Source organism: Bos indicus, chromosome 10 (genome assembly GCF_029378745.1).
Source record: "Bos indicus isolate NIAB-ARS_2022 breed Sahiwal x Tharparkar chromosome 10, NIAB-ARS_B.indTharparkar_mat_pri_1.0, whole genome shotgun sequence".
Lineage (NCBI taxonomy): Eukaryota > Metazoa > Chordata > Mammalia > Artiodactyla > Bovidae > Bos > Bos indicus.
The window spans coordinates 20,886,238-20,907,507 of NC_091769.1; the positions used below are offsets into that span (position 1 = coordinate 20,886,238).

Consider the following 21,270-nt stretch of genomic DNA (forward strand, 5'->3'; position numbering starts at 1 on the left):
CTAATAGGTTTTTTTAAATGAAAATTAAAGGAGTAATAACTTAAATTTTTTAAAAATTAAAAAAATGGTAATAGTAAAATATATCTAGGAATTTCTCTGGAGCTGTTGAGGGCAGTGTGGGGTCAGTTCAGTTTCAGATAGTTCCTTGTTCTAGCTTATACTTCTCAAGGTCTATAGGCCCCTTCTGATGTACTCAATGCTAACTACTGGGTTTTAATCTGTTGCACCTGTCACTTCCAAAACCATTCCCTCTTCTTTATTTTGGCTTCCTCTGTTTGCAAGTCTCTTCAGTATCTGATTTCCACCCTGACGCAAGGGGGTGGTGGTGGACACTTTTTTAGGCTTACTTGTTCAGTCGTGCTGTGGGGAGGGAGGAACACTGCAAACAAATATCACTGGTGTGTGTGGGGAGCGCTCACAGTGTCTGGGCCACACTGGGTTTGTCCCAGCTCACGGCGTGTGTGCTTTCCGGGTATACACTGCTCAGGCTTCAGGTTGCTCTGCAGGGGAACTGTCTAAAGTGGGCCTTGGGTTGTATGCACTTCCCAGGTCTAAGCTGCTCAGGTTCAGTTTCTCGGGTACTCCACAAAGGCACAGTCTCGGTTGGGCCTGCGCTTTGTGCCCTTCCCAGGTCTGAGCAGCTCAGGCGACCAGGTGCTTGGTGACCACAACACTCCAGTATTCTTGCCTAGAGAATTACATGGACAGAGGAGACTGGTGGGCTACAGTCCATGGGGTCACAGACAGTTGGACACGACTGAGCAATTACACTTTTACTTTCAAGTGTCACCTGTGTCCAGACACTAAATGTGAATGATGTGGTGATAGGAAAGGCAGCGGTGCCAGGAAGACAAAGATGAATTAGAGATCCATCCTATTCTTAGGAAGTCATCCCAAAGAACAGGGTGGGGGCTGTTACATGCCATGACAGCCATGAAGATAATCTGTATTTGGGACTTTCGTAAGATCATTTCCATCTGGAGGTCTCTTGAGTGCTTCCTGGGAGAGATGGCATTTGGGCAGAGCCCTTACAAGAATAATCAGGCTTTGGGAGGCTCTGTGGCTGAGGTCAGGGAATGAAGAAAGGTACAACCCTTGTCATCAGCTCAGGGGAAGCCCAGAGGGAGAATGAGGTTTTACTGCGAAAATTATGGGTAGATGGTTGGGCTTCTTCTCAAGGGTTGGGAGGGTAAAAAACACTCCCAAGGCATTAAGGCGAAGGAAATTATACCACAGGACATTATGGGAAGGATAGGTCAATAAAATTCTTTTTGACCTTTACCTCCTCCTTTCTGCAATTACTTCCCCGAGGAAACCAAGGGCCATATAACCTGAAGTGCGAAAGTAACACGGCTTAGTAAGTGGCAGAACCACTCTAGAATATAGACCCACTAATTTCATAGTAGGAACCATGCTGTCCGCTATATACCCAAGTTCGAGACTCCACGGCTCCTGTAGACTCCCGACTTGGGTGCGGGCTCCACCCAGAGGGCTCAACAGAGCCTGTACGGACGGGAAGCAGAGGTAACAGACGCAACCATCTTGCAATCAAGAACCGAAGTGGGACAGCTTAGCCAATCAGCCCGCGGGCAACTCTCTTTAGTTTCCAGTCAAAGGCGGGGCAAGGTTGGATACTGCCGGTGATTGGGCAAACGAGACCCTCTAAGCCTATCAGAGTACCATGTGGGCGTGACTCCAGAAGCTGCTCGGACGCGGAGCCCGGGTTTTGCGTGTGGGAGGCTGCGCCGCTTGGGGGCGGGAGAGGCGGAGCTCGGTGCTGCAACATGCAGTTTCGGCTGCCTGCATTCCGGGCCAAGAGGGGGCCGGGCGCCGGGCCGAGGTCGGCCTGAGCTGACTGGCTGCCTCCGAGTCGAGTCAGCGTCACCGTCGAACCTAAGTGAGGGGGCACGGGGAAGGGCCCAGGAGGGCTCTGGGGCTCTGGAGGGGGCTCCGCTCGCCATGGGGGAGGTGGAGATCTCGGCCCGGGCCTACGTGAAGATGAGCCTGCACGCCGCCCGGTATCCGCACGCCGCTGTCAACGGGCTGTTGCTGGCGCCGGCGCCGGCGCCGCGGTCGGGAGAATGCCTGTGCCTCACCGACTGTGTGCCCCTGTTCCACAGCCACCTGGCCCTGTCTGTCATGCTGGAGGTCGCACTCAACCAGGTGCCGCCGCCGGACGCCCATCGACCACCGCGAAATCCCCTAACACCCCTAGCCCAAGCCCATCCCTGGTCTCTTGGCAGTAGTGCGCACCCACAGGGCGGGCGGCACGATTTAGTTACTGATGGCCCCTTTCCCATGGCAGGTGGATGTGTGGGGCGCGCAGGCCGGGCTGGTAGTGGCAGGGTACTACCATGCCAATGCAGCTTTGGACGACCAGAGGTGAGTGGGGTAGCCAGAGGCAGAAGGCTAAGGGTTATGGGGTGGGGGGTGTAAAGAGAACCTCTCTTGGTCATTCCTTCCATCTTCCCTTCATTCAAGCCTTAGGCACTGTAAAGCAGGCACTAGGCTGCGTACGCAGTGAGGAAATAGAAACGTATTTTTCTGAAGGAGCTAGGTGGGGGTGGGTAGGACAATATCAGTCTGACACCTGCTGTAAGTGAGATACCCCCGCCCCGTCCCGCCCCAACAAGTGCTGAAAACACAAAGAAAGCTCAACTGGAAACTTTTTTTTAAAAGGAAGTTTCTTTTTATGTATACAGTTCACCATTTAAGGACACGGGCTTGAACTACCTGGGGCCACAAACAGGCAAAAGTTTTTCACTAAGTACTGCAATACAACAGGACCCAATGGTTGAATTCCAATGTGGAATCCAGAATAGGGAAGGCCCACTGTAAAGTTATCTGCAGATTTTCAGCTGCCGAAGGCTCAACTCAAGGGTCAACTATATATAGAAAAAGCTATCTAGTTATAATCAAGTATTCGGATCAAACTATACTGTTTTGTAAGTTGATTTTCCCACCTTAATAAATATCTGACATCTTTCCATCTCTACACTAATAGCTACCTTACCCTAATAGCTATATAGTACGATATGGGTGTACCATAATTTATTTAATGCTTTACAGTAAACATTGAGGTTGTTTCCATTTTTTTTTTTTTTTGTTATTACACACTGTCCTATTAACACAGTAAATTCTTTATAAGTAGAATTTCTGGGCCAGCATATGTATAGTATACAATATAAGTTTGGATGGTTATGCCAAATTACTCTCCAAAAAGACCATCTTAGATTTCCACTCTCACCAGCAGTGTCTGAGCACCTGTTTGCCACAGCACTCAAGCATCAGGCAGTCATGCGTGAAGCATCAAGTAGGCCTGGCGCCCCCAGGCCAGATACAGGGAAAGGCCATCGCTGCATCCACGTCTTTGAGACCTGGGAGGCCCAGCTCAGATGGATGCGGTCTGCCCACAGTATGCTCCTCACACCTCTGATCTTCCCTCCACACAGCCCTGGGCCCCTGGCCTTGAAAATCGCTGGGCGGATTGCTGAATTCTTCCCTGATGCAGTACTTATTATGGTGAGGCTTGGTTTTCGGAATGGGGAGTTGGAAAGAAAGTAGGAAGGGGGAACCCTTGAAACCCTCACCAGCCCTTCCTTGTCCACACAGTTGGATAATCAGAAACTGGTACCCCAGCCTCACGTGCCCCCAGTTATCGTCCTGGAGAACCACGGTCTCCGCTGGGTCCCCAAGGACAAGAACTTGTGAGTGCCCCTCTCCTTCCACCTCTTCTTGGAAGCCCACAGCTCCTGAGCCTCCTCTGTTGTTGGTTCTGTCCCAAGGGTCCTTCTCTAGACCCTAACCTGGCCCCACTCCTTGCTGAGTTTGACTGCCATGGGGGTTATTATTTCAGAGTGATGTGGAGGGACTGGGAAGAGTCACGGCAGATGGTGGGAGCATTACTAGAGGGCCGGGCCCACCAGCACCTTGTGGACTTTGACTGCCACCTTGACGACATCCGAGAGGATTGGACCAACCAGCAGCTCAACGCCCAAATCACTCAGTGGGTTGGTCCCGCAAATGGAAATACCTGAGCCAGGGCCAGAGGGGAGGCTCAGGATCCAATAAAGAGACTTGGGCTGTTGGGCAATGGTATGACTATATTTATTGTGCCTGGGAGGTAAGGTGAGGGAGAAACCAACAGGCAGAAGGTGGGGAAAGTCTGGAGTCCCCTGTAAAAGTCAGAAGGTCTCTGTTGGAGCCATCACAGAATGAGAGGAGGGTCTCAATAGATCATTCCCTTTGTTTCTCCCCTGGGCTTCTTGAGCTTCTCGAAGTTCTTCAGGATGATGTCATATAACACAGCCTATGGGGCCAGGGAGGAGTAGGAGTCAGCCACCAGCCCCCAGTGGCTCTGTACCCCATTTCTAGCCTTGTGGAGAGGTTGAACTTTGTAACCCTTCACCCCCAGCCTGCAGGGTCAGGGAGTGGGTGTGGAAAGCTGCCTCGGCCCACCCCCGCCTCCTCACGTAAGCATTGCGGATCTCCATGACCATCAGCCGGATATCCCGGTACTCTGCCTCATCCAGCTCGTGTACCAGTTGCCGATAATCACCCTGTGGGAGACTTGGATCAGGCCTGACTTCAAGGGTGTCCCTCCTCCCTTGCACCCAGACTGAGGCCTCACCTACCACATGGGGCTGCTTGGCTGCTTTGGTTACAGCATCACCGCGCTCAGAGAAATACCTGTGGGAAGTAGAAGGGTATGGAGCAGGAGGAGGAGGGAGCAGAGGCCTCAGTCTCCACCAGAGGCAGAGCAGTGGGCAATGACTCACTTGGAAATTTGAGTGTGGAAGCCTTCCAGCTTGGTGTGAAGAGCAGTCATCAGCTCAAACACCTTCTCCTGGGGAAAGAAAGCAGGAGGGAATGTGGAAAGCAGCAAGGACTGGAGAGAGAAGGATGGCAGAGGAGTGGGGCAGTGCTCTCACCTGGACAGCCACTCCAAAATTATTCCCATCCTCAATCCGAGGTATTTGCAGCTGCAGCCAGGTGGTGACCTGGGAGGAGGGGATGGCAATGAAGCCCCATCAGTCCCAAACCCAATTCCCAGTTTCCTATCCTGTTCCCTTGTTCACAGTGAATGGGAGTGTGTCAGGTCTGTCCTAAATGCCATGGCCTGGAATTCTGGCTTTACTTGTTGTGCCCTCTCTGCTAAGACCTGGCAGGTGCCATGCCCAACTGGTAGGGACAAAGGACAAAGTGTTTGACCTGAAGTGTGTGGATGGAAGTGGGAGGGCTCACCAGGTTGAGCTTCTCAATGACATCCTTGATCTCAGGCTTTACCCGCTGCAGGAGGACCACAATCTTCTCATTGCAGCTCACTGGGCCACATGGAGGACCTAGGAGGTGGGCGCTGGGTCAGGCACATGACTGGGACTGTGCCAGGCAAGGAAAAGGCATCCTTAGGGAGGAGCTCCTGGGAAGTGAGACACAAGTCCCTTCCACCATAGTGATACCTTTGTCTTCATCTTCCCCTTTCTTCTTTTCATCCTTGTCTTCCTTCTGCAGGGAAAGGGAGGCTCTTTGGAGTCAGGCCTGAGGCTGATTTTTCCCCGGGTTGGGTCCCTCCTCCTAGGAATTCCCATCTTGCCTCCTGCTGTTTCCTCCGCTCCTCCTTCTCTTTCTCCTTGACTGGATCAGGCACTGGGATGTCCAATGGGGCCTTCAGATTGCTCAGGTTGGCTTCATTGAGATCTGGCTCCTGGTGCAGGGTGGGAGAAGGGCTGGAGGCAGGGGCGAGCTCTCACCTCCTCACTCTCACAGCCCCTGAAGCTCTCCCTTTGGCCTCTACTCCCTGCCCATCCCCAGTACCTTTAAAAATGCATCCAACTCAGAAATCTTCTTGGGAAAATAGCTCCCGAGCAGGTTCTCTGTCTGTGTGTAGGGTAACGGTAAGGGAGGATGGGGGTCAGAATCAAATTCCCTTCCTAGGCAGTAAAGGAAGGGCTGCCGCTGCCTAGCAAGGGAGGGCTGAGCAGCGGGCTTAGGGAGGGGTGGGGTGATGACCACGCAGGTCTTACCTTAGTACATAGGTCTTCACGGAACACATCCACCTGTGGAACACAAGCAGCCCTTCAGACATCTGGCTTCATGGCCAGTTTATTCGAGAACCCTTAGGGTTGCATGGGGTCTGACTTGGGTTGGGTGGGATTTGGGGAATAACATTCCTGGAAGGGAAGGGCGAAGGATTCAAGAGGGAACAGATCCCTCGGTGGGCAGTGGGAGGAGGGATGTAAGAGAGCTGCTGCGACTGGGGCAGGGTCGGAGTGCCCTGTGGAATGGGCGCGGGGCCTCCCATGGTGGCAGGACAGGGCCCGAACCCAGTCTGTGTGTGGGCTCGGGCCCCGGGCCAGCAGATTTCCGCTCCACGCCAGGGCTCCGCTTCACCTCACCCCGCTGAACCTCGGCCGCCTCGCCTCTCCTCCCGCAGGCAGACCTGGCGGGGCTCCCGGGGCTCAGGTGCTCTGGGTACGGGGCCCATGAGTGTTCGGATGACTGACCCCTACTCGAGGGGCTGGGGGGCGGGTCACGGACTCCTTCAACGTCTCGGAGGCACGCCTCCCTGATAGACCCTTCCTAGAACCCGCAGCGCTCACCTTGGCTTGGGCTTCGGGCAGGACCCTGAGCGTGGCCATGGCCGGGGTAGGGGCCTACGCCGCACGAGGAGCGAGGAGTGGGCACGGAGAAGGGAAAGTGAAAGCAGCGCTCGCTCCCCGCACGGCCTTCCTGGGTAGTGGGAGTGGAGGTACTAGAGGAGGCGGGGACAGACCAGAGAGGCGAGGAGCTGAGGAGTGCCGGGAGGCAGCCCTGCCGGGGCTCCCCCTAGAGTCGGAGAGGCGCCTTTCCGCTTCCCCGCATCCCCATAGCTGCGGGTCTTTCGATTCCCCGCCTACATCCCCGCCCACCTGCCCCACCCTCCCCGCCCTGCCCTTGACGCCCCGCCTCCCCGGCCACTAGGCCGGGGACCGCCTCTGGACTCCCCGCCCCTCCCGCCCCCTGCTCCAGATCTCGGGCTCTCTTCCCAGCACCGCCTGGGACAGTGATTAGCCTTACCTGCCTCTCTTCTTTTCTGGGTAGTGAAGCAAGACTTGGCCTCCCTTCCTTTGCTCTGCCAGCGTGGACCCCTGGCTCCACGGGTATCGTCTGGCCCACGCAGTGACGTTCAGACTCTGGCATCATCCCATCAGAGGACCCGGTCAGCTCTCTTAAGACCCTTGTGGGCTCCATTCCTCTGTAACCCACTCACCACGCAGCAGCAGGATTCCACCTTGCTCTTGCTTAAAACTTTCTCAACTTCCTGTTGACCTTAGAATCCAAAGGACTTTCCTGGTCCAAAAGGCCTATCTGGCACCTGTTCCCCTTCAACTTTGCTTTCCAGTTTTCTCCCTCTTTTCAGTTATAAATACCTGGACTTTACAGTTGTTTCTCAAACCTGCTACCGTTGTTCATTCCTGCCTCAAGGTCTTTGCTCTTGCTAATCCCTTTGCCTGACACAACCTACCTTGCGTCAGGATGTCATTCTGTTCTCAGCTTAGATATCACTTCTTCAGAAAGAACTCTGCCTATAAAGTAACTCCCTCCAAGTCTATTAGAAAGTAGCCTGTTTTAGTACCTTCACGCACTATCTCTATGAAGTTGGTTTCTTTTTTGAGGATACTGTGGTTTAGAGCAGGGGTTGGCAAACTTTTTCTGTCAAAGACCATATAGTAAATATTTTAGGCTTGTAGTACCTGTAGCAACTACTCAACTCTGCCATTGTAGCAGGAAACCAGCTATATACTTAAATGAATTAGTGTGGCTAGTTACCCTAAAATTTTATTTATGGACAGTGGCATTTCAATTTCATGTAATTTTCACCTGTTAAGAAATATTCTTTTTTTTCAACCATTAAAAAATGTAAAATCATTTCTTAGCTCTCAGGCCATATAAACACTGGCCATAGGAGAACTGTTGCTTGCTGATCTCTGTTTTAGAGCACAAACAACGGATCCATACTGCCTGGGTTAATAATTCTAGCTCCAATATTTACTAGTTGTGAAAAACTTACTTAGCTCTGCACCTCCATTTTCACATATGTACAGTGGGAACACTACTACCTCATGGTGTTGTGAGGGCTAAATATGTGAATTTATATAAAGAATTTATAGATACTTAGAATGGTGCCTGACACAGAGTAAGCACAATAGTATTATTATTTGTGAGTTTATCATCAGGCAGTAACCCACGGGCCCCCAAATAGCAAAAACTTTGTCTTTCTTATTCACATGGCAAAGAACTATGCTTGGCTCAATGAACATCTTTTAAGAAAATGAGCACGTATAGACCCTCTTTGGAAAGACAGGGTAGAAAGGGTGGCTGAGTAGGGTGCCCAGATAGAAAGGCCCCTGAGGATGGTGAGGAGGGATTCAGTGCTGGAGGCAGGAAAAACAGATCAACCAAGCTGGAGATGGAGCATCTGCTTAGCGGGAATGCTGCCTATCCCTGAGGACAGTTACCTGCCCTGGCAGTGCCAGTCTTTGACATCAGAGCCCCAGATAGCTTGACGTCTGCAGAGACCAGGAGACTGAAAGGACAATGGGAGGGATAGGGGTCAAGCATAAGGACATTCAAGGTCAGTGACAGCAAGGAATGACTGGGGAACCCTGGCGACTATTATACTCTCTTCTTACCCTACCCACCCTTTACAGGTCCTGCCAACCCAGTGATGAGCAGAGTCGGAGCTAGGTCTGACGTGCCTTTATTCCTTTCAGTTATGCTTGTGGATGGAGTGGGGGCGAGGGAAGAGCCCATGGCCGGGGCTCCCTGGAGACCAGGGCTGATGATACCAGCTGCCATAGGTGAGGTACCAGGCAAAGGTACCCACCGCGGCCCCCACCACCTTGTGAGTATACTGGTGGAAATAGATGACGGTGCAGAGCAGCAAGAAGTTCCAGAGGCCCAGCAGCAGCACGTTGAGCAGGAAGACAAGGCGCAGGGGTGCGCCGGCAGGCAGCCCATGGGCCAGATACTTGGCGAACACTGCTGCTTCCTCGGCCATGAGCAGGCAGCAGAAGGTGAGCAGGAAGGTGTGGGAGGAGACCGTGTATCCCCGCCACTGGTGGCCGGCCGCCAGGCAGCTGCGGCGATCTGGTAACTCGTGGAGCAGCAGGCCCTGGGGCAGAGGCTCGAAGCAGGAGCCGGTCAGGTCCTCGATGAGCAGGAAGGCCCGGCCGGCCCCCCGCCACACGGCTGCCCCCACCACCAGCCGGCTCAGGTGCCGGGCAGTCACTGCCACGCGCCGTGTAGCCAGGAAGACCACCAGCAGCACAAAGCCCCCCAGGAACGTGCAGGTCCAGCCCCACGCTGAATTCACAAACTTTCTGTGGGCAGAAAAGAGGGAAGGCTATTGAGGCCCCTCAGCCCCATTGCTCCCTGTGTGTTCCCAGCCTGGCTCTGTCTCCAGTCGCACATGTCACCCCTGTTGTTTTCTGTGCCCTCTGCCCCGCTTCTCCCACAGCCACTTGAACTTGGCCATCTCCTTGGAGGTCCATTCAGTCTTCTAGGGTCCATGTTTCTTCTTCAGCCCTGCTTCTGTACCCCCCGGCTCTGTTCCCCTCCCCCCTCTGACTTTGTCCTCAACCTCCTAGTCTATTTTTAGAGTCTCACACTGGCAGGAGGACAGAAACCTGGAGGGAGCTGGGATCCCTGAGCCCAGGCAGCCAGCGCCCCCAGCCTTGAGTGGACTCACATGTTGAAGAAGTTGCCGTGGCTGGCGAAGATGGTCCGAGGGTTGACGTGGAACTGCAGAAGGGGCCCGAAGATGACCACTGCTGCCAACCAGGCATGGTAGAGGCGCCGTAAGCAGGGGCTGCCCAGGAGGCGGGCAGCCTGTTCGCTTCCAAAGTACAGCAAGGCAGAGGCCACCCAGAGCAGCACCCTGACCAGGCCGCCCAGCAGGGCCCGGATCCGGGCCCCGGCCCCCCGCCCTGCCCCCACCACCGGCCCCCGCTCCATGTTCCCTCCCCTCCCCGCTAACTGCTTGCTCTGCTGAGCAGCTGAGGAGGGGCTGATGGGGCCCCCCCTGGACAAGGACAGGCAGTGACAGGTGTGGCAGACACAGGGCAGAGCCCTGTTGGCAGCTGGCAGGCGGGGGAGAGGGGCGGGGGGCAGTGAGGGGCCAGGGCTGAGGGTTGCCACGTCAGCAGGGTTCTCACTTTGGGTGTGTTTCCTGACAATGGTCTTGTTCCTTCCTTGTTAGTCCTGTGTCCCTTGACTTTAGGTCCTATGTCTCTAGGTCAAACCATGTTCATGTTTTAGGGCCACTCCTGTGGTTCAGAGCTGTTTTTGTCCACAGCTTGCTTGGGTCTGTTTGTCCCTATTTGGTCAGCCAAAGTCACCCCCACCCCACACAGGTTGGACTCTCAGAGCCCCAAAGATCAAATTCACTCCCACATGATAGTGGGTGGAGGAGACCCTAGGAGGAAAATCCCAGTCTGGAGTCCATCGAATCCTTGGGGTTGTGCTCCTCAATTACTTTGGGGCTTGGCTACACATAGAATGTGGCCTCCGAGCCTGACCACTGAGGCTGGAGCCATAGGGCGGTGAGCAACTTACCCAAGGGAAGTCCCTGTTATTCATTCAGTAACTGTTTTGAGATCCCTATTTGTCTTCTCATTTCTCAAAATGAGATTTCAGGGGCTACCTTTGTGGAGGCTCATGAAGTAGTGAAAGGAATGAACAAGAAAGGGTACCTGCGTTCTGGCCCAACTCTGTGACTTTGAGAAAATAAACTAACCCTCTTTGGTCCTCAGTGCCATCATCTGCAAACTGAGCAAGATGGATTAACCAATTAGGACCCTTCCAGATTCCATTGCCCATACCTCGACATAGCACATGCTCAGGGCCTCTATACCTGAAGACCTCCAGAAGCACTCACACATGTTTAAGCTGACACAGAATTTTTCATTGTAATTTTAAATAGTTGCAAAAGACAAAACATCTAGTATATTATATATACTTACTTTTCAAAAATAAAGCTATCTATATAACTCTTTCCCTGGTGGCTCAGATGGTAAAGAATCTGCCTACAACAAATAAGACCAGGGTTTGATCCTTGGGTTGGGACGATCCCCTAGAGAAGGAAATGGCTACCCACTCAGTGTTCTTGCCTAGAGAACCCCATGGACAGAGAAGCCTGGTGGGCTACAGTCCATGGGGTTGCAGAGAGTTGGACACGACCATGTGACTAACACTTTCACAACACTAGTGATTATATACCTCACCATTTTTCATTTTAAAAATGTGACAAGATCTTAACAGAAATTATATTTCCATTCTATTCTCCCTACAGAATTTATCCTAATATGTTTTTATGCCTGAAAATCTTTCATTGATCATACATAAGTCTCTGCCAAAAAAAGAGAGTAGATGATTTGAAACAGTTTTTACACATTTCCTGTGACCGTTAAGTTGAATTTTTTTCTTCTGCATTGAATTTCCATATGCTGCTAAGTCGCGTCAGTCGTGTCCGACTCTGTGCGACCCCAGAGACGGCAGCCTACCAGGCTCCCCAGTTCCTGGGATTCTCCAGGCAAGAACACTGGAGTGGGTTGCCATTTCCTTCTCCAATGCATGAAAGTGAGAAGTGAAAGTGAAGTCGCTCAGTCGTGTCCGGCTCTCAGCGACCCCATGGACTGCAGCCTACCAGGCTCCTCCATCCATGGGATTTTCCAGGCAAGAGTACTGGAGTGGGGTGCCATTGCCTTCTCTGGAATTTCCATATAAATTAGTACAAATTTCAAAATTGTTAGTAGCACAAAATATATTATTTGTACAACAAACCTTTCACAGAGTTTGATAATACAATAAGATTGTATCGGAAATGCATCTCTTAATGAGAATAGATGGCCCTTGGGGCCTTGATTGAATGAGGATTTGAGGACACTAATCATTTTAGTTGGCATCTCCTTCTAGCATCCTGGAGGTAAAACAGTTCTGGGTGAGATGGGTGGCATCTCTGGGTGTTAGGGGGTAGAGATAGGTATCATTTGTTAACTAAGCTTTGCAACAGGGAGTCCCTCCTTGGAGAAGAGGCAGAGGCGGGAATGAAAGGAGCCAGTAGGGAAGATCCATGTGATGGTTTCATGCAGGCAGATCAATTGGAGGAAAGAGATCACCTGGAGGCCAAGCATCTGGACAATTTATTCTTTTAAAAGTGTTTTGCTATTGAACAGGTACATCTCTTAACCCCTTGCTGTGTCTCTAAAACCCCCTGGAGGTGTGCATTCTGGTTCCAGAACTGCCTTAGAGATAATGGGGAAGGTCAGGCCAAGCTGCTCCCCTATTGTCCACACCATGGTCTCCCCTGAGGCATGGTGGCTGACCTCTGCCTGCCTCCATTTCCTCACCTGGAAAAAAGGGTGCTGTGAGAATGGGTGAGGTCCTGAGTGTGAAGTGCCCAGATGGGGCCTGCCGTCAGTGCTCAGCAGGTGATCTCTGGCTCTGGGCTACTTCTTTCCATAGACTGGACCAGCTCCAGGGCAGAGCTGACGGGGGTGTTCTGGGTTCTCATCTAAAACGTGTTTCCTTCCTATTATCTCAATTTCCATTTGCTGAGAAGTTTCTGAGGTCGGTGAGGGACGCCCTGTTGCAAAGCTCAGTTAACAAATGATTTTGGTATTCCCCTTCATCTTCGGGCATCAAAGCAGTGATTTCTCTAACAGAGGAACATATCTGAAAGCTTTGCTGAAACCATTTTCTTAAAGTGAGAGGATAAAAGATCTGCAATAGGATAAAGAGAGAGACAAGCGGATGCTGAGCCAGGTTCCCACAGAGTTTATTGAGGGAGCCAAAGCCAGTGATAGGACAAAGGAGTCCTACTTCAACATCCCTCCTTGAAGCTGCTGGCCTCTGGCATGATGGAACATTCTGGGAGGGGGAGGACCTGCCCTGTGTGGGGCCACACAGAGCCTCTCACACCATAGCCTGCCCACCCCAAAGACCCAGATGCATGAGAGAGAAGACATAATTCCCGCCATGGGAGGGTGCTTATCCATCCCCCTCTCCCTGAGGGGCTAGAGCTCTAGCCATTAGGACCTCTGGAACAAAGGCCAGCACTCCTGGCCCTCTGACTGACCAGTCTAATCCTCAATGTGAAGGCCTGGGCAATGGGCCTTGCTGATGGCACAGTTCAGACCTGGCCCCAGGCATCTACTCTAGGAGCTAACACTTAACATCCAAACATGATTAAAAACCCTCAGGACAGTTCTCCTGCTGATCAGATAATGGCAGTCCTGCCAGACCCCGGCCCGAGACAGAGGTCCAAGATGATTGGGTGTGAGCATGTGAGAGGACCACACTACCCCAAGGGGAGGATCTCCCAGGGGTCAGCTAGGGGCCCAAAGCCTGGGCTTCTGTTTCTCCCCAGCCAGTGCCAGTGAGTCCCCAAAGATTCCCCCATAGGGGAGAAAGGGAGGAGAAGGTGGAGAGCTGGTGAAGAGGCTCACCCATGACTGGGCCTGGAGGTCAGATCTACTGGGGCGAGGAAAAGGCTGTAGAGGGGTGGGACATTGGGGCAGGGGTGCTGGGGTGCTCCTCCGACTCTGGCATGTCATCCTGGAAGTACTCAGCCTGGCGGTACTGCCACAGACGCAGATTCCCGTCCCACTGCAGGGTAGAAGGTGGCAAGTAATCAGGGGACGCTGCCCTCACCTGGTCCCGGACACACACTGGCCACCCTCACTCTAGCATCCTCACCGAACTGCTGACAATCTTCTCCTCAAAGGGGTGCCAGCTGACGTCACGCACACAGGCCTTGTGGGTGGTCAGCTTCTTCACGATGTGGCCACTGAGGAGGTCGTACACTGTCCGGGGAAGGCCAGAGTGGAGAAGGGCAGCCAGAAGACCTTCCAGCCATCCCTCATCTCTCCCTGCCTCTCAGGCAACCTCCCACCTTCCCAGAGGAACAAAGCCCACATCTAGGGATGCTGTTAGTTTCTTTTCCCTACCTCAGGTTGAGAATATGATCTAGCAGAGCTTGGGTATCTCTGGCCCTTAGCTAACTGTTACAGGGTCAACAGTTAAGAAAATGAAATGTGGCTTTAAAGCAGCAATTTTTTTGAAAGCTCACAAGATACGGGAGACACCACAAAGGTGAACACGGGCTTGTCTCCATAGACTTGTGAACCTGCTGCTCCTCTTCTGGACTCGGGTGCGCCTTCCTCTCTCCCTGGATGGGCCTTCATCTCAGCACCTCCCTAGGTCTATCTTCAGCTCCATCCATCTGTGTCTGTGTTTCTTTTCATGCATTCCTCCTGCTTCAGTGGCTGTGCATCCTTTACGACTTGCTGCTTTTTGTGTCTTTCTGTCTCTGTTCCCTCCTACCTTTCATCTGTAATCTCTTCCCTGACTGATTAAAAAACAGAACCGTGTATATTTTTGGTGATCTAGTATATTTACTGACTAGAATTCTGTGTTCCTTTCTTAATTTAAAATGCTAATGAATAGAATGTTTTCTCTTTCTCTGTTTAAGCCGCCCCACTTCAGGCTAAATGAAATTTCATTATAGTTCTCACTGGATTTCTTAAGGTGCTCACTGATGGTTACAGGTAGAATGCCAGGGGAACATTCCTGCCCTTCCTGAGACTCCCTGGTCTGACACAGTCCTTACCGACCACTTTGCCAGTGGAGCAGCCACTGTAGATGAACTGCTGGCCGGTGCTGTGGGTGGGGGAGAATCGGCAACGGATGAGGGTGTGCAGCACCCCGTGGCCCCGGTAGGTCATCAAGGAGCTGTCCCCTGGGAGCTTCAACTTCCGCCAGGCTGGGGAGGGATGCAGGGCAAACCCGGGGTTAGGGAGTCTGGATTCTCCTGTATCACCTGTCCTCAGCAAACACTGATGCTCACAGACAGTCATCTTTCCAATCCCCAACTGGTGTCTCTTTTCCCACCAAACAGTCAGCTGATATACGCCAGTATGGCTCTGCTGATTGTCAAGATGCTGCAGTACTTTGGTATCCATTGGCTTGGAGTGAGTGATCCCCAGTTCCCACATTGGTAACCCCTGACTTTCCCTTGGTTCAGCAAACAAAGAGTTAATGCCTGGCAAGGGGGAGTCAGGAGAGGGGTCCCAGCTTCATCCACCATGCCCATGCTGGGCCTTACCACAGGTTAAATATTTTAACTACCACTCCTGACTCTTCACTCTCCAGGTCTCAGGTTCTACCGCTCTCACCTTTTTTGGGCACCTGCTGCCAGCGGTAGTCCCAGTTTTGCTGTGTGGCAGCCTGGCGAGAGGCTTCCATGCCTTCCCGGCTAGAAAAACGTCGGATATCCCAGAGCTTGATGGTCTGGTCTTTGGAGTTGGAGATGAGATATCGGGCATCACCCTGTGAATCCCAGGATGGATAAGGAGGATCAGAGCCCCCCTCTCTCAGTTGAGGGGTATGAACGCAGGCTGCTCTCTGCTCGCCTCTTTCTTCACCCAGGTGGGCCTCACCATTGGTCTCCTACCACGAGCCACACACCCTGGCTAGGTTTCCCCTTCTTTGTCCAGCACACTGGCTGGCTCCTGTTCTACCTTGGATCAGATTGTCTTCTACTCTTCTTGTACAGAAAGCCCTGCTCCTTGTGGGATGGTGCCGATCTTGCAAACCGTGGCTAAAGGAGGAGCTTGGCGAGTTGCCACACCTGTTTGCTTTGATACCACAACTCAGTCGCCTGGCCGTGCAGTCCTGCCTTTGCACCCACCTTACTGTCAATGAAAGTGATGCCGTCCTGATGCCCAGCGAGCGCGCCCACAGGCTTGGGGTCATCTTCCCTCATGGTGCGTCGATCCCACACTTTGCAGATGGCATCGTCACCCCCGGAGAACAGGATTTGGGAGCTGACGTCAGCAAAGGCCACCGCGTTCACATCATCCTCATGGGACTCAATCTAGGGGAGAAAGAGGCCAGGATGTTTACAACCTCTTTCTAGGTCTTCCAACAAGCCAAGGACTGGGAGGCAGAGGCTTGAAATCTTGGGAGCAATACCTGAAGGGTCCGCCGGTTCTGTTCTCGATCAAAGACGTACAGGCAGCCATCATTGGCCCTGAAGGGGAGGGGATAAAGAGGGCTTTGGAGCCAGGACCGAGAGGACCCATGCTACGTGTGCTCTGGAGACACTGTGTCTCGAAGTCCCGCTAAGGGGCAAGCCCTTGTGTCTTCTTATACAGGAGGTGGGAGAAGAGTTAGCTGTGACCTCCCATCTCGTGCTGGAGAAATGGTGCTTGAGAAGTGAAGCCACTCGTAAATCTTGGCCCTGGACAAGCCCTGGTTGTTCTCCACAGCTGCCTGGATACGGGTATCTGCTGTAGTCTCTGTAATGGCAGAGCCCGTTTCTGGGAGAATTTCTATCTCATTAAGTTCTGGAGGCATCCCCACAAACACTCACCCTCCTAGCACTTCTCGTCCATCTGAGGAGACAGCGATGGAGAACACAGCGAAGCGACGTTCATCTGGCCTGAAAAGAGACGAGGAGGAGTTGCATTAAGTGAACTTCCCTTCAGCCCTGATTAATCCACACAGAATGTGACAGGGGCCGTAAGGCACACTGCTGAGGGGAAAAGAAATCCCGCCAGCACACATGCCAGAATGTGGGGCACCTCAGTGAGGAACCAAGAAGAATCCTGCAGCCATCTATTTGTTCCTGGTCCTCTGGCTGACAGGCTGGGTGGTTCCCTCCCAGAAGTCCACACAGAGAAACTTGCAAGCAGTGTACTTTCCCCTCTAAGCAGGAATTCCAGTTCAAGTGGTGTGCTCCTAGAGAGCCTTTCTTGAGTAGTTTCTGATGAGTCTGACCAGGAAGGGAAGCCAGTACCTTAGATCCAGGGCAGTGTGTGTGTCTCCCTCCCCGTAGATGTTGCAGATATGAACTAAGAGAAGCAAGAGAAACAAGAATCTTTCAGGGCCCCAGGTAAGGAGGGTACAGCCAGGAAGAGACAGAAAAAATGGGAAGGAAGTTGGACCCAGGGAGCAATTTGTCCAGGAAAAGGCATGGAGTCATGGCACGGAGGAGACGGAGGTCTGGGGCACACTCACTGTAATCAGACCAGCTGGAGTAAAGGAAATGATTCCCATCAGGGGTGAAGGCCACATCCAAGACGCTCCAGCCGACATCCCGGGCTTTGATGCTCTTGAATTTACGAAAGCGGCCATACCGGCAGTCATATAGTCGGATTGTCTGGTCTGTGTGAGTGGCGATCAGGCAGAATTAGAAAACAGCCTCCTGGAATCCTCCCTAGATCAGACCTCTCTCACTCACCACTGATCTGTGGAATGTTCCCTTGATCATGGGACAAAACATGTGTTCTAGCTAAGCATCCTTAAGCCAGGGTCTGAGCTCCCTGGATGGGGCTTTCTAGCATCAGTCAGAGGAACATCTCTTATTCTAAGGCAGTTGGTAGGACTAGGGTATGGTACCTTGACAGGCAGACATGAATATTTGACCATCTTTGCTGTAGATGCCACAGAAAGCCTTCTGAGAGTAGGTATCGGTGAAGCCCAGATCATTGGGCAAGAAGCTGGGGAAGCAGAAAGAAAGTGAGGGTAAGAGGAGCTCAGGATGGCTCCTGTCCCAGTTAGCAGCATCCTAACAGAGCTGGATGTGAATACAGGGGCATTCTTCCCAGCTTTGGGTATAAGCCTTTGTCTTTGATTCATTCTATCATCCTCTCACTTGCTATACTTTTCCCCTTTGCTCATCCTCAAAGCCTCAACCCCACATAACCTAACTTTAATATCCCTGAGAATCCTTTAACACTCATCCTTTCAAAGTTTAAGAAAGTTTAGACTTATCTGGCCCTTGGAATCTCTCCACCAAGCCCCATACTCACTGAGACATCACTCGAGACCGTTCTCCAAGGGAGAAGCTTCCCTGGTGGCAGAGGCCCCGTTCTCTCTAAAGGAAGGGATTGGGGAATATTGCTAGCGGAAACAGAGGGCCACCTCAGCCACACCAAGCCCCCTCCTCCAAAAATATTGCTCTTGCTACAGGAACGAACCCAGCACACAGTAATAAGTCCCACCAAATGACCACTCAGGCTGGTTGAGAGCTCTCCAGCCCCAGCACTTGAGGCTTCCTTGGAAAGTTTACTTCCCTTTTCTCTGGGATTGTGGCTTCTGGCTGCACTGATAGTCCTGCGGCTAGACTGGCTGGATGAGGAGAGGCCTACCTGGTGCAGCATTTGAGGAAAGCTGAGCTCCCGGGCTGCCCGCCTAAGCCCCAGCCGCCCCGTGGCCAATTCCACTTGTGTCTTGATCTCACTGCATTCCAGCTCCCGGGTGTCAGGGGTTGCATCCACTGTGAGCACCAAATAGAAGTTTCATCCTAGGTCTTTTCCAGCCCCAGCAGACAGTTAGCAAGGCTGTGCTCAGCCTTCTCAATATGGCTGAATATACTGGGGCTGCAAAGACTCCCTCATTCCCTGAATTATCTCATCTTTTTCTTTCAATTTTTGCCGAAATTAATTTTTTTAAAACTTTTGTAGTGGAAATCCTTTGATATTAGGGTCTCTGTCTGCCTTTCCTCTTACCCGGTGGATTGTATCGATCTCCAAGACGACCATCCCAGGCACTGTCATGCTCTTCCTCGGAGTCCGAGAGGGCCTGGATGAGCTGCAAATTTGCTGCACCTCCTCCCTGCACCAACCTCACTTGGCCTCTGTGGAGAGAGCCCCACCCCCCATGATAAAGGGGAGGATCCCTTCCCCAGACCAACCAAATTCAGAGTCAATGGTTATGTAGTTCATAGACCACCTTGTCCTCAAACCCCTGTACTGTTCCCATATTGAGGTTTGAGGCTGACTAGACCATGGCTGTTATTTTGTCTCCTATAAGACACACCAGGAGGCTAATTTTCACTCTTACAAGAGGAGTAGAAAACCCCAGCATTGCATGGATGTTGACTGATCTACTAAGTTGACTTCCCAGAGAGTTAGAAATTCTGAGAGCATTTCCTTCTGAGTCTCTCTGCCCAAGGAGTCTAGCATAGGACATGGTTTTCTGAAGGGATTCTCAAGCCTGTCTTCTCCCTCAAGGAGCCATAGCTAAGAACCAAAGCCAGTTGCACCCCCTTTCCAGTCAATTGCTGGTAGTCACTTCCCTCAAAGCATTCTTTCTTCAGGAACAGGATTAGAGTTAGGTTAATTTAAACTTGTTTTTCAGGTAAATCCAAATGGCCTCATATCATGTGTCAATGACTTCACTTAAATTCAACACTCACATCCCCAACTCTTTTCTTCACCCCTCATAGCACTTCCTTCCCACCTCCCTCTTTTTTTCTTTTACTTGGAAAATAGGTTACATGTATGTAGTCATAGCTAGACTCCCTTGAATAGTCCCCTCAACACAAAAGCAAATCATCCTGTTGACCCTGCCTAGGGGGGTGCTGCCAGTGTCCAGCAGAGAAGGCTGTTCTGCTCAAACAGAACAGCTGTCCTGGGCTGATCCCATTCCCTGTTCTCTGTAACTTCCCCGACAGCAGCTGGTATCAAGGGACTGTGGTGGCGCCTGGTGGGGACACACCAAGGGGTAAGTTACCTGCGTAGGAGATAGGCCAGTACCTGGGCCAGATCCACATCTTCATCCTCCTCTTCCTCCTCCTCACTCCTACGCAGGCCAGCCCCTCTTCGGGGCAAGCCCTCGGAGGGGTCTCCAGACCCAGTTCCTGCGCTGCTACTATTCCGTGATCCCATCTTCTGGTCACAGCATCCTTAAGTCCTGTATGGGGACTCCTCCTGTCACCTCCTTGGGTTTGGTGAAAGCAAAGCCTGCTCTAGAAACACCAGAGTTTCCTGAGATCGATAGTAGCTATCTCTAGGAGGGCGACTCTTCCTAGGTATTGAGATCCCTTCTCCTCAGCCTGTAACAACTCCCAAGGCTTCGGGAACACAAACCTTTCCCAATCCTGTGAAGCAAAATAAGCAGAGTGAAACCTAGGGCTTGACCCTAGCTCACTAGTGAAAATCCTTTGAACAGGAATTTCTCAGTTTTCCACCTCAAACTCACCTATCAAAGTCCCTGGGGTGGGGGTGGATTCCCAGGTAACCTCTCTGGCGAACCAATCAAAACACCTCGCGGAAGGAAAGGCGCCTCATTAGCTTACCCATCTAGCCAATCAGAAGCTTTAGAACTCAGAGACCCCCTCGACGCCCCCCTTGCCGGCCAATTAGAGCACTCCCTTGCGAAAGCCGGTGGCAGCAACAACCAATGAGGTTAAAATTCGGCCTAACACCCCCCCCCCACTTTGCCTCACGCCCACGTGGTGTTCCGGGGGTGTGTACGCTAAGCGGGGGCAGGCAGGGAGGAAGCCGAGAAGCACCTCCCACAGAGCTTGCGGTTACCGCCACGCGCGAGACCACCCACCAGCGAGAAGCAGTCGCAGGACCAGCAGCGGCGCGAGGCCTTGTTTACACGGACTGCCGCCGCAGCGTCGGCTAACCGCTTCTCCGTCACGCGCCGCCTTCGTCACGCATCTCCCCGCTCCGCGACCGGCGGATTACGGACGTCACGCGACAGCCCTGACGGCCCAGCCCTCTTGGCCAGCTTACTGGACAGCTGAGCGCGGTGATTGACAGACGGGCGGGAGAAAGTGCGCGAGGGGTTTGAGGGGAGGAGAAAGCGCGCGACCCAGTAGGGGCGACCGCTCCTCGTGGGAGGAGTATGTAGGGAACCGGCTGCTTCCTGAATATGAGACCACGGAACTAGACTAGATGGGCGAGGGGCGGGGCTTACAAAAGACGTTGGCGTGCTTCCGTGAGGTGTCTTAGCAAGGGATACAATTTGCTGTCGGTCCCTTGGGTTAGTTTGGCTTCACACTTTTCAGACGACCTCTAAGGACCTACTCTTTCCTTCTCTTTTCCCCTTTCTGCTCTAGCCTTTCTCTTTTCTTCGACTGCAGCTACTGCCGTCCCTGCCCTAAGAGGTGCCCGGCGCCTTTGGGACGTGTTCACGTCATAGGCCCTCACACCCTCCCTTCCGGACTTAGCTTCCGGAAGCCTTGTTCTTGTAGGGTTTGCCGTTTCTAGACCTCCTGTTAGCAGCTTTGGCAACTTTTAGGTGACCCCTGTCGGTCTTTGCTGACGTTCCCTAACACAGACGCCGGTCTCCTTTGGCCTTTTCTTTTTGTCTGTTCCCCTCAGCCGCCCCCTGGGCCCTCTGGGATTTGCGGACTTTCCTTAGACCTTCTGTCCTTCGGGTGCCTCTCCAGGCCGGTCCTGGCGCGCGGCGCCTCCTACCCCGGTCCTCCGG

At 52.5% G+C, this 21,270-nt stretch overlaps 4 protein-coding genes across 13 annotated transcripts; 1 reads left to right on the top strand and 3 right to left on the bottom strand.

The window, feature by feature from the left end:
• Positions 1-1,916: 1,916 nt before the first annotated feature.
• Positions 1,917-4,093, top strand: EMC9 (ER membrane protein complex subunit 9). Of its 2 annotated transcripts, XM_019968296.2 has the most exons (5): positions 1,917-2,163; positions 2,306-2,382; positions 3,453-3,522; positions 3,613-3,707; positions 3,857-4,093. In XM_019968296.2, exons 1-5 carry the CDS (start codon positions 1,960-1,962, stop codon positions 4,035-4,037), a joined length of 627 nt encoding a protein of 208 aa, XP_019823855.2. In that variant the 5' UTR covers positions 1,917-1,959; the 3' UTR covers positions 4,038-4,093. The 2 variants fall into 2 exon arrangements, with proteins under 2 accessions (XP_019823855.2, XP_019823854.2); XM_019968295.2 differs by lacking the exons at positions 1,917-2,163; positions 2,306-2,382 and having other exon boundaries at positions 2,712-3,522.
• PSME1 (proteasome activator subunit 1) lies at positions 4,092-6,813 on the bottom strand. The gene is made up of 11 exons (XM_019968294.2): positions 6,600-6,813; positions 6,024-6,056; positions 5,815-5,877; positions 5,594-5,704; positions 5,460-5,505; positions 5,245-5,342; positions 4,932-5,000; positions 4,779-4,846; positions 4,635-4,689; positions 4,473-4,559; positions 4,092-4,309 (listed from the first exon to the last, which is right to left on the bottom strand). Exons 1-11 carry the CDS (start codon positions 6,636-6,638, stop codon positions 4,229-4,231), a joined length of 750 nt encoding a protein of 249 aa, XP_019823853.1. The 5' UTR covers positions 6,639-6,813; the 3' UTR covers positions 4,092-4,228.
• Positions 6,814-8,724: 1,911 nt separating this feature from the next.
• FITM1 (fat storage inducing transmembrane protein 1) lies at positions 8,725-12,597 on the bottom strand. Of its 2 annotated transcripts, XM_070797092.1 has the most exons (3): positions 10,734-12,597; positions 9,731-9,812; positions 8,725-9,362 (listed from the first exon to the last, which is right to left on the bottom strand). In XM_070797092.1, the coding sequence occupies exons 1-3, from the start codon at positions 10,858-10,860 to the stop codon at positions 8,750-8,752; spliced, it is 822 nt and encodes a 273-aa protein (XP_070653193.1). In that variant the 5' UTR covers positions 10,861-12,597; the 3' UTR covers positions 8,725-8,749. The 2 variants fall into 2 exon arrangements, with proteins under 2 accessions (XP_070653193.1, XP_019823856.2); XM_019968297.2 differs by lacking the exon at positions 10,734-12,597 and having other exon boundaries at positions 9,731-10,727.
• A 204-nt stretch (positions 12,598-12,801) lies between these two features.
• Positions 12,802-20,710, bottom strand: DCAF11 (DDB1 and CUL4 associated factor 11). 8 transcript variants are annotated; one of them, XM_019968306.2, is made up of 16 exons: positions 20,386-20,710; positions 20,029-20,093; positions 19,584-19,927; positions 18,555-18,682; positions 18,195-18,322; positions 17,856-17,920; positions 17,443-17,543; positions 17,062-17,208; positions 16,841-16,895; positions 16,415-16,483; positions 16,015-16,072; positions 15,731-15,916; positions 15,216-15,369; positions 14,651-14,803; positions 13,738-13,844; positions 12,802-13,647 (listed from the first exon to the last, which is right to left on the bottom strand). In XM_019968306.2, exons 3-16 carry the CDS (start codon positions 19,604-19,606, stop codon positions 13,513-13,515), a joined length of 1,509 nt encoding a protein of 502 aa, XP_019823865.1. In that variant the 5' UTR covers positions 19,607-19,927; positions 20,029-20,093; positions 20,386-20,710; the 3' UTR covers positions 12,802-13,512. The 8 variants fall into 8 exon arrangements, with proteins under 8 accessions (XP_019823865.1, XP_019823858.1, XP_019823863.1 ...); XM_019968299.2 differs by having other exon boundaries at positions 19,561-19,927; XM_019968304.2 differs by lacking the exon at positions 20,029-20,093 and having other exon boundaries at positions 19,561-19,740.
• Positions 20,711-21,270: the final 560 nt, after the last annotated feature.